The sequence below is a fragment of the Chelonia mydas genome, chromosome 4 (genome assembly GCF_015237465.2).
Source record: "Chelonia mydas isolate rCheMyd1 chromosome 4, rCheMyd1.pri.v2, whole genome shotgun sequence".
In the NCBI taxonomy this organism is placed as follows: Eukaryota; Metazoa; Chordata; order Testudines; family Cheloniidae; genus Chelonia; species Chelonia mydas.
Window position 1 is genome coordinate 21,343,679 of NC_057852.1, and position 18,969 is coordinate 21,362,647.

The 18,969-nt window shown below is 40.4% G+C and overlaps 1 protein-coding gene across 1 annotated transcript; it reads right to left on the minus strand.

Annotated features, from left to right (window-relative positions):
- Positions 1-4,985: 4,985 nt before the first annotated feature.
- SPARCL1 (SPARC like 1) lies at positions 4,986-18,525 on the minus strand. The gene is given in 9 exon segments (XM_007066649.3): positions 4,986-5,220; positions 5,833-5,981; positions 7,860-8,018; positions 9,572-9,774; positions 9,777-10,155; positions 10,157-10,846; positions 17,143-17,325; positions 18,284-18,337; positions 18,472-18,525. Coding segments are annotated over 9 exon segments (2,004 nt in total). The 3' UTR covers positions 4,986-5,087.
- Positions 18,526-18,969: the final 444 nt, after the last annotated feature.

Below are 18,969 nucleotides of genomic sequence, written 5' to 3' on the forward strand. Positions count from 1 at the left end.
ATACAAAATACAAACATAAAATTTTATTTCTATATGTCCCCCTTTTGACCCCTCAAGAACAATTTTGAGTGGGTCATATTTTATACTATTGTTTTATAGCAATATATTGAGACAATTTGAACTTGTGGTTGGAATTTAACAAACTTTTTTTGTGTTTAATAGCACATACAACACATTTTTACCAAGCAAACACAGGACAATATTAACACAATTAATAATGGGTGAAACATAATAGATAATATGCTTTTAAAGGTTGGGGACCAGCCTTTAAAAACGTTGTACCAGTGATAGGCTGTTAGGGTTTTTTTTTTTTTTTTTTTTTTAGATTTAGCAATTTTTAGCAAGTTTTTATTTGTATGTAATATTTGAACGACACGCTTTTTTATATTTTTTTGTGTATGTTGTAAAAATTGAGTTATTTTTGTTTTTGATAACAAGTGCTTAGTTAGATTGTTCTAATTTAGGCTAAGGGTAACCGAAATTAACAGGGGCAGTGGTTATAGTGCTTTGTGCTTTTTTTATTTTTGGTAAATAGTATGTGTGATTGCTAGTATATAATACACGGGCATTACATTTATTTATTGACTGATATTTGTATTTTTTAAAAAATACTGTTTTTTAGGATATAACGCATACACATTGTTTGTTGTATAAAACGCGTTACATTTTTAGTTTGTTTTGCACATGTTTTTAATGAGGTATTTTTGCTACATGGTTTTGTGGTGACAGGTAGGTTCAAGCACACCCATTTTTGAGGGCTTTATTTTGTACATTTTTGGGTATTTAATTTTTTTTTTTTTAGTTTATTGATTTATAACCCGGGGTAGCCAAAAGGATTTTATGGTTAATTTTGGGAGTGGGCTTACGTTTTATATTTTTCTTTTTATAGATTTTTGGTGAGTAATTTTAATAATAATTTTACCTAATAACAAATTAGCCTTAATTATGCTGGAAACATATTGCATTTATTAATATTTGTAGGTGTTAAATAAGGATTTTTTTTATTGTTTTAAAAGATGCGTTAATACCTAAACATTTTTAGATTTACCCAAAACATTTTGTGTGTCACTTTAGCATGAAGTGATGCTAAATTAAGAATTTGCATTTTAGTACATTTTATGGCTAAGACAGTTTTATTTTTTAATTGTATTTTTTGTTTATATAGCAGCGAGGAGGTGGTGTTTAGCCAACGCCACATATTTTATGCTTTAGATTTTTTTAGATTTATTTGTATTAAGTTTATAGTGGTATTTGCCTGCTTGTGCATGAGACTATTTTGAAGTTGTGACAAGGAACTTAATTTATTTTTAATTACCTTTAGGTTTATAGTATTTATAATTTTTGCTTTAAAACCAATTTTTTTTAATATGGTGTTTGCTACATGAGAATTTTTTGATTTTTGCCTTCTTGCAATATTGTTTTTGTAAATATAGTTAAAATGCTTTTTTTTTTTTTTTGGTTAATGCAGTAGGTCGGTTTTTTTTGTAACATAATATATAACAATGCTAGCAATAAGACAAACAACACAAGATAAAAGACAAAACACTTTTTTTTTTGTGTGCAACAGATGGTATTTTGGGTTGTTTGTTAGCTGATACCAACTTTTTTTAAAGTTTTGAAAGACAAAAAGAACACTTTTGGGGTGGCAGATTATTGCTTAAATTTTTTTTTAATAAATATTTTTGCTGATTGCAGGCAAAACAGAGGAATTACCCTCACACTTTGTTGTGTTTTTGTTTTATAGGCAGGCCATGTTTTAATGGCTTTTATAGTTATTACATTTATGAGGGAGGGTAAAAAACCCAATAAGGATTGCTGCTTTATTAACCTTGGTCAAAGAAATATATATCATGAGTTAATGTACAGTACAGACCAAAACTGGCAGATCACCTCTGGGGGTGCTGAACTTCTGAGGAAGAAAGTTAAAGTGATGGTGATGACACTTTTAAAGAGGTCACCTGAAACATAATGCATGCTATATTTTGTCTTCTCACCTCATGATTAGTTTAAAATAATACTTAAATTAAACATTTGTGCTGATGCCTGTTCTTTTAAACAAGGTTTTAAAAAAAGAACAAATCCAAACACACTTTTATTTCATGCTTTCTTTATTAGAATATTAAGAAACTAGCAATACAGTACATTGACGATAAAATAAAGTTGTCTTATTTCTAGTTTTCTGCAGTATACCACACAATTCACACTATATGTGTTGACTTGAAGAACGGTATGCTGAACAGTTCTATCATGTGCACAATTCTTTCTATTGCGTACAGAGAGATATTATGGATTGTTAAACTCCAGGCAGGAAACAAATGTTTAGATATGTCACGCAAGAAGTTCTTTAATTCTGCTACTGTTCATTGATTTAGAATTTTTATTTGTTTCTTTTCTTTGGGAGTAACCCTGTCAGTCTACAAAAATCTTTATGTAAGCTCTCTGTTCAAAAGTGTTAATCTATCAGTATCATGGAAATATAATGGCTTCACAGATTTGACTGGTACGAGGACAGGGTGTTGGAACTCTGTCTTGCTAGGTTCAAAACAGGAGGTTTTCATCCATGTCTTCTGTGAAATAGAGAAGAAGGAAAAAAAGTTACCATCATGATTGAACCTTTAATATGAAAGACCCATGATTGTATCATGAATGGGTTATCATTAGCTAGTCAGCACTTTCTTTCTAAAGTTTCACAGGGCTCAGATGCTGGGCTATTTTATTCACACCTCTATACAAACACAGATGCTCATATCAAATTGAGGTGTCATCCATCGTATATCTTCTCTAATCAAGCTGCTTTCTCATTATGTAATATATTCCCAATGTGTTTGTGGTTCAGTAATCATCTCTTGCCTTTTCAAAATCACTAAGGACACCCCAACCCACGAAGGACAAACAGAACCATTAGGAACAGCACATGCCATTGACTATTACTCCTTTAGTACCTTCATCCCCACCCCTGTTGCTCAGAACTGTGGTTGGTAGATGGTGTCATTGGAACAGCTGCTAATAGTTTAGGAACAGAAAAAGCTCTGTGTATTGATAAGTAAAGCTCTGTTCAAAACCAGCTCTCAATAAGTCTTTCTAAAACAGGGAGGTGCTAAAAGGGGTATGAACAAATTCGTTCAATCCCAGGTATTTTCTTCTTTGTAGCAGAAATCCTACTATCATATTGTAAATGAGGGAATAGTCTGTAACATTGCTATTCCTGCTTAACTGGTTACTGTTCCAGATAGAAGTGGCTTCTTCGTATAATGTGATCATAGTAGTTAGCAGCAGAAAAGACTTGTTATATGGATCCCTCTCCCTGCAAGGACATGAAGTCATATGAGATAAGACATTAATACTACACAAGGCTTTTTCTGAGACTTGACCAAAACAATCAACCTGCATTGATCATGTCTAGAAGGTGCTGAAGAAAAGACCCTGAGTCTTGCCGAGTTGCACTTGATACAGGACCAAGGAAAGGGGGGAAGTTGGCTTGGCTTTCTTTTTCCTTAGTCCTCAGGCTGATGTGGGACTGAAATGGCCCACTGCATTACTTACAGCAGTCTCAGGGCTACCGTAAATTACACCTGTAGGACTGAGACCATTCCACCACTTGGAGACTGCCAGAGTACAAGGGACCCCAGTCATTCCCCTCACCATTTCAGGACATGGACTGGAATGTCCCCTTCATAGAAAGGGGGATAGTATAGAACCATCTACTTTGGCTTTATTTCACATGGGGAGTCCCCTATGTCAGGGGAACCTTCAGCTTTCTGGAGCAGCACATGGAACAGGAACTGAGAACCTGGCCCAAAGAGTTTGTGGACCTGTTTGTGACAAGTTTTAAAAGATGACTATGCTTCTCCTATGGAAAATCAAGTGCTATTGCTGAAAAGAGGTTTGGGGTTTTTTTTACATGTGCATCTCACTGCTACTTTTAGTATTTTTTTTTAAAAATGACTCTCCGTATTTTGAGGGGGAGGCAGGAGGTGGCAACGTATCCACTTTCTTTTCATTTCTGATCTTTGCATCCTGCTGCCCATCTTTGTCTAATGTGGAATCTGGCCAAAAAGATCTTTGAGTTTCATATCCTGTCAGTATTTTAATACTGAAGCTCAGGTGGCTCAGTCTCTGAACATTTCTAAATGGAAAACATTTATTCATAACTCAGATGAACCCCTTATTCTTATTTAGAAAGAAACAACACATAGTGTTTTGGAAAACTCTTCTATAAAAAAGATGAGTGAGACCAAACTGTAGGTAAGGGACATGAAACAGTAACCATACTGTCAATGGTTTCAAAAGAATGGAGTGCAGTACCATTGCAGCAGGAAATAGGCAGGGTCCAAAATAAGCAGGTTTTTTTGACTGAACACTGATAGATTTCCTAGAGAGGTATATGGAGATGAAGAAGACACCAACAAGACATTATATGCAAAGTGAGCCATGCCGTAAATGTGTGTGTTACGGAGCACCAGATTCTGATTCTAGGCCTGATTCTCCTTTCACTTAAATCAGTGTGAATCAGGAAGTTAATGGACCAGGGTAAAACAGGAGAGGAATTGTGAGTGGAGAATCAGGCCGTGAGCATCCAATATTTAGCCTGACTGCGACCAACTGCAGATACCCAAAATACAGATACCAAAGCAAGAGTGCCTCTGCAGGCATCTGCTATTGGACTGGAATCTAAAGAGTGGGGCATGGGGTTGAACAGCCAACCATTAAACAGCCTTTAAAGGCCAAATTCTCTTGTTTATATAGGTACAAATTGGAAATCAATAAGATTCTGACCTATAGTCTATATATAGACCTATAGAGCTCCTGCTCTGATCTTGCATGCATGGCACAAGCTAGGTCGCTGTGTATGTGATTAGATATTTCACCCACTGCAAAATAAGTTGGAAATTACTCCAAATGTAAAACTTTTGCATGATTTTGGAACCAACACAGAATGCTGTATCTTCTGAGGTTCTATCATCCCTGTACGCCATTTCATTCACCTCAGAACACAGCTAACCTGATGTTCTGGCCAGAGTGAAGGGAGCAGTTCTCCCTACCCATCTGTCTTTCAGCCTTATGGCTTTACCTTCTTTAATTCCAAATCAGTGGCACCACTCCTTCAAAGAGACATGCTTATTCTTGACAGCATCTCACTCCTGGAAAAAACGAGTTATGCAGTGTTCCATGGGAACTAGAGAAGCTCGCAAAGGAGCAAGCTCTGTGTGCGTCAATAACCTGAAAGGAAATAAAGGTAGCATATGATCTCTGTTTCTGGAGGTAAGAAATCAGGGTCAGTGAAGAATGTCAAGGTTACAAGGAGATAATAAAAAGCATATCCAATATTAGCTATCTTAATAAACTGGTATATCTTTAATATTGTGATAATTCTGTTCATATAAGCTTTGAAACTACAAATAAGCCAATAATACGTCACTGGTGCCTAAACCACTATGGATTACTCCGTTGTTCTCACAGCCTCACTAACATCCAGCCCAGGTGAGTTTGGTGCTTTTGTTCCAGGATTAGGCCCTTAATATTTTCTGTGTAATCCAATAATTGTGCTATATATATATTTATTATGAAATTAGGGAGGGTAGAGGGTATTTGCGGCTAAATCCCGTGTCCTTGTAAAACCAGACAAGTATCATACAGAGGAAGTCTGTGAGGTGAAGGATCCCATTTACATGCACCACAGAAGTTACGGTAGAGAGGCCAATTTACACCAGCTGAGGATCTGGCCCAGTATGTATGCCATTGAGAATAGTTGCACTTTTTGAAATACATAGTAAAGTAGAACAATCATGACTTAAAAAATGAATCAGAACAGAGCATAGAAACAGTTTCTACCTGTCACCAGGGTGCCGATCAAGCTGGCTAAACTGCCAGTGCACTGGGTACACGTACATATGATAGTTTTTCTCAAAGTCCTGTAACAGAAGCTCAACTGGATGATCTCCAGCCATCAGACGTTTTTCATTCTGATAAATTTTCTTGACCTACACCAATAAAGGAGTTGATTGTTGTTTTCTGACAGAAGAACTAGTCTGAATAACATTCACATATCCTCATTCTCCACCCCCGTATCTTTGAAATATCACGAGAGGTGCTTTTGCAGTATTTGTGGCTGGAAATTGCACTAAAGAACCTGTCGTTACATGTTTACCAGCACATTTCTTCAGACCTAAGCAATATGGGTATTTCAGATAAGCTTTGGATACTTATCTGAGCTGAACCTGAAATCCTAGCCCCTGATCTTCAGGTCCAGCAATGATGTGTGCTCAGTGCAGGATACAGGGGTTGCTGGGAAGTAAAGTGGCTGTATGTCGCATTACTGTCACCTGGATGCTGGGTCTGCTGGGTGCTAGTTCAGCCTCCAGCATAAGATTCCCCTGTCCCAGAGAATCTTTGACTGCTCGTTTATGGCAGCTTTATAGAGTCTGTATATATGTGCTGAGTGGGTGGAGGGGGAAGAGAGTGAAAGGACCAGGTTGTGCCTCCTCAATCCCGCACTAGTCTGCCCCAACTGGGAGTTTGATCTAACTTATCTCACCTGTATAAGGTCTGTAACTTAGTGGTGAATAGGCACAGCAGCGTTCTGCAATGCTAAACCCTGGCTACTCACTTTCCTCTCATGACACATCCACTATGTTGGGGAAAGGGGCAGCTGGCACAGGAGAGGGCTCTGCCAGTCTTGTCAGGTGTATGCCAATGAAGTTGTATCCCCTATGCAACAGGAATCATCCATTGGCTAGCTAAGGCCAGCGTCTCTCCACCTTGCACCTTCTGAGCAACACAAAGTGGCAGTAGTGCGTTTGAGAATCTGGCCACAGTCTCCATGGTTTTAGAGCTGAATCCTACAAGGTGCGGAGTATCTCCAGTTTTCACTCATTGCAAGAGATGTTCAGCATCTCGCAGGAGCAAACACCTAGAAAGTAGCTCAGTGTTCGCACCAGTTTAGTCCTTGGCTTCTCTGTTGAGCCTGCCAGCAAGGTTGCCAATTATGGTGGCACTTCTAGTGATGATGACCCCTATCCACTAGGAACTAGACTGTGGCCACCAACTCTTGTCGCATAAATCATTAACCGGCCAGAAGATGGTGCAATGATATCATTAATAGAACTGGAATAGACCTACTGGAATAACATCCTTACCCCATACTAATCCTCTGTAACCTCCAGTGGTATGACAATGCCAGAATAATAGCAATGCAATTATACAGGATAGCTGAAATAGCTCTCTCCCTCTTTAACGAACAATGAATGTCAACAGCACCTTGCAGTGTCATAGCTCTCAAACGTATCATTAATGAATACTGGTTTTGTTTAATTGTAAATTATTAGTGTATAGATCTGGATGAGTTCCACAAACAATTTCCCATGATTATTCAATCCAATTTTAAATTACCTTTTGCATTGATTGTGTTTGCCCAGTCTTCTGTGTCATGTGCTCTGAGTATCATGGCAGGAATTTCTTTGGAAAGAACAAATTGATGCAAATATTGGGGATTATTCATGGAAAGCAGATTTTGAACCTGTAAAAGTGAGAATTTGCACCAAAAATCAAGAACTTTGCACCAAAAACTTGGAAGAGTTACAGTTATTTAGCTGGGGAAGAGAAATGTATCATGTAACCTGGGTATCTAATGAAAACATACAGCTCACATTCTGAATTTCATGTACTGAATAGTCACAAAGAACTTCACACAACCAATCCACAGACTAAGAATTATTCACAAAAAATCCCAAACTGTCTGGAGACATTTCGCTAACAGAAAAAAGGGGCTATGTTTATTAAGTCAATTATGTGTCACACATGATTTGCCCAGCTCAAGTGACATGACTGCAGCTGTGTTTTATTTGATACTAATTACTCACTTTACTCCTCTGTTTGTCAGATAGAAATCCAGACCTGTCCAGATCACGCTCATAGAGCTGCATGAGGATGTTCTTGAGCCAGTCTCTCATCCGGAGAGGGAACTGGTCCACTTCATAGTCCGTGCAAGGAGGAATGTCTGTTACAAACCACAAAGGATTCTAGTCACAAAGGGTTCAAGAGATGCATTAAGTCCTGAGATTCAAGCATCTCCAAGCAAAGTCTGAGTCTTACAAGCAAATTTTCAGCTCAACCTTAAATTGGCATCTATTTTTGTGATGTAAAATTGGGAATGCCATTGTAATTTTGTGCTTGCAGCTATTTACAACCACACTTTAGGTTACTTGGATGCCCAGTTCCCTGATTATCTATGTAAGACAGTTGCTTAGGTGTCTGTGTGAATTAAACTACCATCAAATATAATTATGAGCACAGAATTGCACCAATAAGTATTTTTGCCTGAAAAATTTGCCCCTTCTGTCTTTGGCTTAATTCTGCAAATGCTTAAACCTATGCTTAATTTTAAGCATATGAGAGGTCCCATTGACTTCATAGGACCTATTCAGAGGATGACTCCTATGTCTAAAGTTGAGCATATACATAGTATTTACACGATCGGGGTCATAGGGAATTTCTACACTGCAGTTGAAGGTGTGATTTCAGCTTGGGTAGACATACCTGCACTAGCTTTAATCTAGCTGGCATGGCTAAAAATAGCAATGGGAATGACTGTGTAGCCTGGTGGTTAGAGCCCTCACATGGGAGATCCAGGATCCAGTCCCCCTGCTCCAAAGTGGAACAGCTTCCACAGGAGAGATGGAGGGTGCCCCACATCAAAGTATCTCAGAGCCCAGTGTCACCTGCGTGGTGGCAGATTCCAGATAAAATTCCTTCTCCTGCTCTGATGGATGGGGATCATAAACCAGTGGTCACCCACCTCTTAGTGAGTATCCTAACCACTGGGCTACAAGTTAAGAGGGGGGCTCTAAGAGTCTATACCAGAGGTGCCCAACCTTTGTGACACCAAGTGCCCTCATACAACTTGTCAGGAGCTGAGGGGCTATATCTAAGTTATATACAAGTATAATACTTAAAAATGAAAAGTAAACCTGTGTAACTATTGTATAATATTTGTTTGTGCTTAGACTATATCTTCCTTTATAGATGAATACGAATGTATCAAGAGTTAACCAATAATAAAAACTTGTAGTGGATCAGCTATGTTCTTATGCTGCAGACACCAGGGAAAATAAAGGATTGTTACATATAATATGAGGACAGTCTAATCTTAAAATAAATTGTAAACAACAAAAACTGCAAAGCATTCACAGAGCAATTAGAGAGGGACAGCAGATGCCTTTTCGAATCATTCTCTCTCTCTGAGCCACGTGTTTACATCTAGTAAACAGCAGTGGCTTATTTTTTAGGACATTGATTTAAGCCTAATGCACAGAGCAGACGTTTTACAGACGGGTGTTAGATTGGTATCCTGGTTGAAATTCACTATATATGTTCACAGTGAAGACCTGACTCTCAAAAAACACTGGAAATACACAAATGTATAGTGTTCTGGTACTACTAGTCCAGATTGAAGATTGCTTGTGTAAACTAGGGTGAAATATATCCCATTGATGTGAAAAGGAAGATTTGGATAAAGAACCCTGTTTATGTAATTTATGAACTCTCTTGGACTTAAGTTTGGCTACAGCTTTACTTTTTTATCACCCATCTTTTTAAAGACGCTTACACTATCTTCGGGTTCCATTGTGTTCATGCTCCTTTGCACAAGGCTGGTTATTTTCTCATGTTCCTCACTGTCAGAAATGGCTGGCTCATGACTATAATAATCTTGTTCAAAGTGAATGAGGTGTTTAATGTTGACATTTTGGTCATCCTCTGTCTCATTCGTCACCACACTTCATCTTCATCCTTTCCTTCCCCCGGCTCCTCAGAACTGATGCTTCTGTGATCATTACTCTGAATTCATTCACCCTTGTGGTAGGCTGCTTCCTTCTGGCTTTTGTTGAAATCATCTTCATCACTGTCAGCATCATTATTAGAATCATCATCATTGTTATCATCACTGTTGTCCTCAACATTGCTGGCCTCCATACATGCAGCAGCTTTTTGTGGATTCAGTCTTTTCACCACTTCCTCGTGGTCACTAATGCTCTGGGTACTATCTTGGAACCTATCTTCATCCTCCTGGCTTTGCCATTTAGCATTCTGATCTTGTTCAGTACTTTTTGGTGAGATAGTCACCTCTTCTCATTTATGGGACTGTGCTGGGGTATTATCCCTCCTCTTCTTCTTTTTGGTCAGTCTCTTCAAATTCCTCATCCTGCCTCTTAATTATCTGGAGAGGCTGACTGGCATCTCTCAGCATTTCATCAGATTGGCTGCTATCTTTATTCTGCTCACTCCTGTAGAGATCCTCTTGAATTTTCACATGGGCTTTTTGCCTCCTGTCTCGGTAGCCAGTTTCAGCCCATTTCTCTGTCTCCTCCTCCTCTTCCTCGTCCATTTCTTCACCACCTTCACTGTTGTTTTCAAATAGTCCAATGGGATTTTTATTATATTTCCATGTGTCTTGTTCCTGACCAACTGTGAGACCCTGCCCTGGGTTTTCCTGATCATCGCTAGCCGTATTGCTTTTCTGAACATCATTCTTGAACTGATAATGCTCACGTTTAGATTGATGGCTGCTGCTTCTCTCAAAGACACTCTCCTGACTGTCAGAAGCCAGCATTACACCCATGTTCTGAGCAAGGAAGTGAATACGCCCTAGACTACTTTTCACTTGATGCTCACTACTGTTTCTGTCCTGATTGTTAGCTGTCTTACACTCATCCTTGTCTTCATCATCCACCATCAATGTGTGCTCCTCCCTGTCACTGCTGCCCTGAATTGAGAATAAATCATCATTGCTGTTCATATACTGCTCAGACTCTGTGTTTTTCTCCTTTGAAGATTCAGAAGTATCTCGAACCTTCCAAAGAAAAATGCATGTTTATTGAACAGTATAATAAAGATTTCATTTTATAACTGTATTTCCAAGTCAATATTTAATATGCTATTTTCACTCAATTAATATACAGGATAAAATGTATCAGTGCATAAATTAGTGGAACATCCTGTGACATCAAGAAAAGGAGTACTTGTGGCACCTTAGAGACTAACCAATTTATTTGAGCATAAGCTTTCGTGAGCTACAGCTCACTTCATCTGATGCATACTGTGGAAACTGCAGAAGACATTATATACACAGAGACCATGAAACAATACCTCCTCCCACCCCACTCTCCTGCTGGTAATAGCTTATCTAAAGTGATCACTCTCCTTACAATGTGTATGATAATCAAGTTGGGCCATTTCCAGCACAAATCCAGGTTTTCTCACCCTCCGCCCCTGCCCCCACAAACTCACTCTCCTGCTGGTAATAGCCCATCCAAAGTGACCACTCTCCTTACAATGTGTATGATAATCAAGGTGGGCCATTTCCAGCACAAATCCAGGTTTTCTCACCGCCCCCCCGCTCCAAAAACCACACACACAAACTCACTCTCCTGCTGGTAATAGCTTATCCAAAGTGACCACTCTCCTTACAATGTGTATGATAATCAAGGTGGGCCATTTCCAGCACAAATCCAGGTTTTCTCACCCCCCCCCATCCCCATACACACACAAACTCACTCTCCTGCTGGTAATAGCTCATCCAAAGTGACCACTCTCCCTACAATGTGCATGATAATCAAGGTGGGCCATTTCCAGCACAAATCCAGGTTTTCTCACCCCCCCCCCCCCACACAAACTCACTCTCCTGCTGGTAATAGCTCATCCAAACTGACCACTCTCCTTACAATGTGTATGATAATCAAGGTGGACCATTTCCAGCATAAATCCAAGTTTAACCAGAACGTCTGGGGTGGGGGGGGGAGGGTTAGGAAAAAACAAGGGGGAATAGGCTACCTTGCATAATGACTTAGCCACTTCCAGTCTCTATTTAAGCCTAAATTAATAGTATCCAATTTGCAAATGAATTCCAATTCAGCAGTTTCTCGCTGGAGTCTGGATTTGAAGTTTTTTTGTTGTAAGATAGCGACCTTCATGTTTGTAATTGCGTGACCAGAGAGATTGAAGTGTTCCCCGACTGGTTTATGAATGTTATAATTCTTGACATCTGATTTGTGTCCATTTATTCTTTTACGTAGAGACTGTCCAGTTTGACCAATGTACATGGCAGAGGGGCATTGCTGGCACATGATGGTATGTATCACATTGGTGGATGTGCAGGTGAACGAGCCTCTGATAGTGTGGCTGATGTTATTAGGCCCTGTGATGGTGTCCCCTGAATAGATATGTGGGCACAGTTGGCAACGGGCTTTGTTGCAAGGATAGGTTCCTGGGTTAGTGGTTCTGTTGTGTGGTATGTGGTTGTTGGTGAGTATTTGCTTCAGGTTGGGGGGCTGTCTGTAGGCAAGGACTGGCCTGTCTCCCAAGATTTGTGAGAGTGTTGGGTCATCCTTCAGGATAGGTTGTAGATCCTTAATAATGCGTTGGAGGGGTTTTAGTTGGGGGCTGAAGGTGACGGCTAGTGGCGTTCTGTTATTTTCTTTGTTAGGCCTGTCCTGTAGTAGGTGACTTCTGGGAACTCTTCTGGCTCTATCAATCTGTTTCTTCACTTCCGCAGGTGGGTATTGTAGTTGTAAGAATGCTTGATAGAGATCTTGTAGGTGTTTGTCTCTGTCTGAGGGGTTGGAGCAAATGCGGTTGTATCGCAGAGCTTGGCTGTAGACGATGGATCGTGTGGTGTGGTCTGGGTGAAAGCTGGAGGCATGTAGGTAGGAATAGCGGTCAGTAGGTTTCCGGTATAGGGTGGTGTTTATGTGACCATTGTTTATTAGCACTGTAGTGTCCAGGAAGTGGATCTCTTGTGTGGACTGGACCAGGCTGAGGTTGATGGTGGGATGGAAATTGTTGAAATCATGGTGGAATTCCTCAAGGGCTTCTTTTCCATGGGTCCAGATGATGAAAATGTTATCAATATAGCGCAAGTAGAGTAGGGGCGTTAGGGGACGAGAGCTGAGGAAGCGTTGTTCTAAATCAGCCATAAAAATGTTGGCATACTGTGGGGCCATGCTGGTACCCATAGCAGTGCCGCTGATCTGAAGGTATACATTGTCCCCAAATGTAAAATAGTTATGGGTAAGGACAAAGTCACAAAGTTCAGCCACCAGGTTAGCCGTGACATTATCAGGGATAGTGTTCTTGACGGCATGTAGTCCATCTTTGTGTGGAATGTTGGTGTAGAGGGCTTCCACATCCATAGTGGCCAGGATGGTGTTATCAGGAAGATCACCGATGGAAGTGACTCCCCAGGAAGTCAGTGGTGTCTCGAAGGTAGCTGGGAGTGCTGGTAGCGTAGGGCCTGAGGAGGGAGTCTACATAGCCAGACAATCCTGCTGTCAGGGTGCCGATGCCTGAGATGATGGGGTGCCCAGGATTTCCAGGTTTATGGATCTTGGGTAGTAGATAGAATATCCCAGGTCGGGGTTCCAGGGGTATGTCTCTGCGGATTTGATCTTGTGCTTTTTCAGGAAGTTTCTTGAGCAAATGCTGTAGTTGCTTTTGGTAACTCTCAGTGGGATCATAGGGTAATGGCTTGTAGAAAGTGGTGTTGGAGAGCTGCCGAGCAGCCTCTTGTTCATATTCCAATCTATTCATGATGACAACAGCACCTCCTTTGTCAGCCTTTTTGATTATAATGTCAGAGTTGTTTCTGAGGCTGTGGATGGCATTGTGTTCTGCACGGCTGAGGTTATAGGGCAAGTGATGCTGCTTTTCCACAATTTCAGCCCGTGCACATCGGCGGAAGCACTCTATGTAGAAGTCCAGTCTGCTGTTTCGACCTTCAGGAGGAGTCCACCTAGAATCCTTCTTTTTGTAATGTTGGTAGGGAGGCCTCTGTGGATTAGTATGTTGTTCAGAGGTATTTTGGAAATATTCCTTGAGTCTGAGACGTCGAAAATAGGATTCTAGGTCACCACAGAACTGTATCATGTTCGTGGGGGTGGAGGGGCAGAAGGAGAGGCCCCGAGATAGGACAGCTGCTTCTGCTGGGCTGAGAGTATAGTTGGCTAGGTTAACAATATTGCTGGGTGGGTTGAGGGAACCATTGCTGTGGCCCCTTGTAGCATGTAGTAGTTTAGAAAGTTTAGTGTCCTTTTTCTTTTGTAGAGAAGCAAAGTGTGCGTTGTAAATGGCTTGTCTAGTTTTAGTAAATTCCAGCCACGAGGAACTTTGCGTAGAAGGTTGGTTTTTTATGAGAGTATCCATTTTTGAGAGCTCATTCTTAATCTTTCCCTGTTTGCTGTAGAGGATGTTGATCAGGTGATTCCGCAGTTTCTTTGAGAGCGTGTGGCACAAGCTGTCAGCATAGTCTGTGTGGTATGTAGATTGTAATGGATTTTTTACCTTCAGTCCGTTTGGTACGATGTCCATCTGTTTGCATTTGGAAAGGAAGATGATGTCTGTCTGTATCTGTACAAGTTTTTTCATGCAGTTGATTTCCACTCCATACGGCTAAATGCAGTGCCTTGCATAATGACAGGTTTCAGAGTAACAGCCGTGTTACTGGATTGTAGTTTCCTCAGGAAGTCAGTGGTGTCTCGAAGGTAGCTGGGAGTGCTGGTAGCGTAGGGCCTGAGTTATAACATTCATAAATCAGTCGGAGAACACTTCAATCTCTCTGGTCACGCAATTACAGACATGAAGGTCGCTATCTTACAACAAAAAAACTTCAAATCCAGACTCCAGCGAGAAACTGCTGAATTGGAATTCATTTGCAAATTGGATACTATTAATTTAGGCTTAAATAGAGACTGGGAGTGGCTAAGTCATTATGCAAGGTAGCCTATTCCCCCTTGTTTTTTCCTAACCGTCCCCCCCCCCCCCCCCAGACGTTCTGGTTAAACTTGGATTTATGCTGGAAATGGTCCATCTTGATTATCATACACATTGTAAGGAGAGTGGTCAGTTTGGATGAGCTATTACCAGCAGAAGAGTGAGTTTGTGTGTGTGGGGGGGGGGGGGTGAGAAAACCTGGATTTGTGCTGGAAATGGCCCACCTTGATTATCATGCACATTGTAGGGAGAGTGGTCACTTTGGATGAGCTATTACCAGCAGGAGAGTGAGTTTGTGTGTGTATGGGGGTGGGGGGAGGGTGAGAAAACCTGGATTTGTGCTGGAAATGGCCCCCCTTGATTATCATACACATTGTAAGGAGAGTGGTCACTTTGGATAAGCTATTACCAGCAGGAGAGTGAGTTTGCGTGTGTGGTTTTTGGAGGGGGGGGTGAGAAAACCTGGATTTGTGCTGGAAATGGCCCACCTTGATTATCATACACATTGTAAGGAGAATGATCACTTTAGATAAGCTATTACCAGCAGGAGAGTGGGGTGGGAGGAGGTATTGTTTCATGGTCTCTGTGTATATAATGTCTTCTGCAGTTTCCACAGTATGCATCAGATGAAGTGAGCTGTAGCTCACGAAAGCTTATGCTCAAATAAATTGGTTAGTCTCTAAGGTGCCACAAGTCCTCCTTTTCTTTTTGTGAATACAGACTAATATGGCTGTTACTCTGAAACCTGTGACATCAGTGGATTTGTGGGTGCTCAGTAAGTTTGACAATCAACCCATTTTTATTTGGGGCTGGGATTTCCAATGGAGTTAGACACCTAAATCCTACTGAGACCTGATAGAGGTGTTAGATCTCTGACTCATTTCGGCTCCTTTGGAAATCTCAGCTTAGGTGCCTAAATATTGACTAACATTAGGCTCCTGTATTTGCAAACATTGTCAGCAGTAATGATCAGTTATCCTAGAAGATAAATATTGTGCTAGCAATAATAGCATTGGAAGAAATGTTCAACAGGCAGGTTGGGAAGAGAGGGTAATGGGAAGAGAGGAGATTAAAATACTTGACTAGGTATCTTCCTGTGTAGTTCCTGGGTAGTAACTGTGCCTTATCATTTAAGGATCACCATATCTATCCTGTATGACGGTGATACAGCTCTGCTTCCTTGCTGACTTAAGCAGGAGTCCCATTTGATTTGATGGCACCAGCAATACCTTACCAAAACCAGCTGTGAGCATCAATGTGTGCATTGAGGGGATGATCCTACAACCAATGAAGACAATGGCAAAATTGGAGGATCAAGCCTCATGTAAGTGTGGGACCCAAGAATGGGAGGAATGGTTGAATATCAGAACTGACCTAAAGTTTTTTACTCTACATTGAACTGAACCAACACTGGACCTTTTTAAGTTGAAAAAAGTATGGTTTAAGGATCCCACCCATCTCCTTCCATCTACCTACCAGACAGGGAAAGGAAGGAGCTGAGAGAAGGCCACGAGGGAAGTTTAAGATGTTGGTCACTCCCAATTATCTTCCCTACAGCCCTGCAATAGGGAACTTTCTTCTGTTGGCAGGGCTGCTAAAGAGTCAGTGACTGCTAAAGAATTACAAGTAAAGGAGGTCGCAGAACATTCACATTAAGGTGTAGAACTCTTTATGTTTTTGTGAACCAAGTCTCCAGATCTTCAGAGGTTTGCTGATCAAAACCATAGAGCTTGACCCTGATCCTATTTAAAGCCCAGACTTCATTGCCCTCAATGGATTACTCATGTGCATGGGATTACTATATTTACAAATGCCTAAGCTACTGGCAAAACACTCCCATTGACTTCTGTGGGTACAGGATTGGGACCATTTTATAATGAACACTTAATGCTATAGGACTGTGTGTGAGTCAACTGCATTCTATTTTGTAAAGCCAAGCTGGTATAAAAAATATTTCATTAGCATTTCCCTCTAACCCAATGCACCTTCTGAGATACAATATTTCTGTATGAAATATTCAAAATGAAATTCACAATTCTATTTTTTAAGTGAGGAATAAGTACATCTTTCCTCAAACATACTATTTTTGAGTCAAAATCTTTTGGTATTAAACTGCAAAACTTTGCACATGCATTTTTGCATATTTTGACTGTAAACTGGTTATCTTGCAAAAGTTGAATAAAAAGCAAAATTTCTATGTTGCAAAATGGTCAAGACAAAATTAGGGCAATGTTTCATGAATGTCATTAACATCTTTTCACCTTTTTGTACAACATTAGTTACAACACTCTCTCTATATGCTTTTAGCTTAACAATTTCTAAAGGAACCATATGGGAACTTTTGGGTTATGTGAAAACAAATAGCTGATTTAGGAAATGTACCTGCAATTAACTATTAGCAGAGGGCAACTGGCCTTCTATAAATGTTGCGTATTTGCTTGCAACTAGTGAATCACCCAGTATTGGTACTGCAATATTTTGTCCTGCTGTCAATATCTTCTCTACATGTTGTTTCTCAGAGACAGTTACAGCCTGGGAATTGTCTGGCATGAACCTGAAATTTATCTGAAAAAATTAGTTATACTGTAAATTGTTCTGATGGATACATTATGAAATAGTAAAAGTCATTTCTCACTCCCCCCCCCCCCCCCGCCCGCCTTTATAACCTGTAAAACAATCCAGAGCACCATGTGTAATGGTAGGTAACTTACCTGGAAACCTGTTAGGAGCAGGACGTAACTCATAACAAAAGGTAGGCAGAGGGAGGCTGGATTTTGCATTTGGCTCTAGAAAAATTTGTGTTTTTTTTTTTTTTTTTTTTACAAAACATCACAGGCTACAGGCTCCATTTCTTTCTGAACCACCGAAGTTCAGAGGGTAGGGGAGTAAGAGACAGAGGTCTGGTTTGGGCCCCTCTCTAAATATGAAAACATGAGACTGAGCTTCAGTCGGTGTCCACTGACACCAGAGGAGGGTCTAGCTCAACAGCAGCATTCTGCCCGTCTTCGATTAGACTCACCTGTTTCAAGTACGAACAATGAGCAGTAAAAGCTACGTTAGATCAAAATGACATTTTCATGTACAGTAACTGTTATGATACCTTTGAGAGTCTCCACTATATGATTGTTCATATAATAGTTTCTCAGTTGGGCCGAAATCCTGCTAGCTTTACCGGGGTGCGTGGGTAAGGCAACCAGGATTTGACCCTTGGTTTGACCCACTATTTTCTACAATAAATACACAGATATAATGCTTAAATTTATTAATGAGTTGTGGGAATTTCTCCAAATGCTATGAGGACAGCTTTTAGGATGCATAAGAGATCTTATCAGGATCTTTGAGCATGCTTTTCTGCCATTGGCTAACTGACATGTGAAGGGTGAGGAGTTTCATAGTAATTCACGTGAGGGAACTACTTGACCTAAATGAACCTGCAAACAAATACATATACAGAAATGTGTTTCATGTATTGGAACTCAGTATTATGTTGTAGTCTGGTACTCAAAGAAGAAGAAACAAATACCTTTTCTGAATTTTTCTGCCCACGGATTCCAAGTTTGTACATTAAGGGATAGGTCTACAATAGAAAATGGGATTAAAACCTGCATATTAACAAAATCTTTAACAAGTCACTGGGAGACACTAGAGCACAATGATCTCAATACATGAAAATTCAAATGCATGGTAAGTGATTGATTGAAGAGAACTTACCGGAATAGCAAAAGCTGATCCCACAAGGCAAATGAAGAAAGTCAGAGTCTTCATGTTTTCCAGGTCTCTAAAAGGACAAATATAAACTCGAGAATGGTGGAATTTGGAGGTTTTCTTTCAGAAAAAGTGTGTCAAGGTTTGGTTATAACTATTTGAAGCTGTCTGATGCAAAAAGTTTAGTGGACATTTGGGTGGGTGGAGGGCAGTTGGGGGAGGGGAACACAGATCAAAGGCCACAAAGCCCACAGAGTCCAGTAGTGTGTGATTTTAATGGAGTTGTGCCTGCTTATGCCAGTAGCCACTTTGGCCCAGTTCTTTTACAATACGGCGTGTGAAGGAATACAGGGTTGGGTCCTGGGGGGGGCTCATGGGCTGTATTGTTAGTCCAGCTCTTCTGAGTGCCCAGTGGAACTCTCTCTCTCTCTACTCTTCCATTGCTATGACTACAGTGAGCCCCTGCTATGCACAACAGAATAAACAGCTAAAATTTTTGGACCA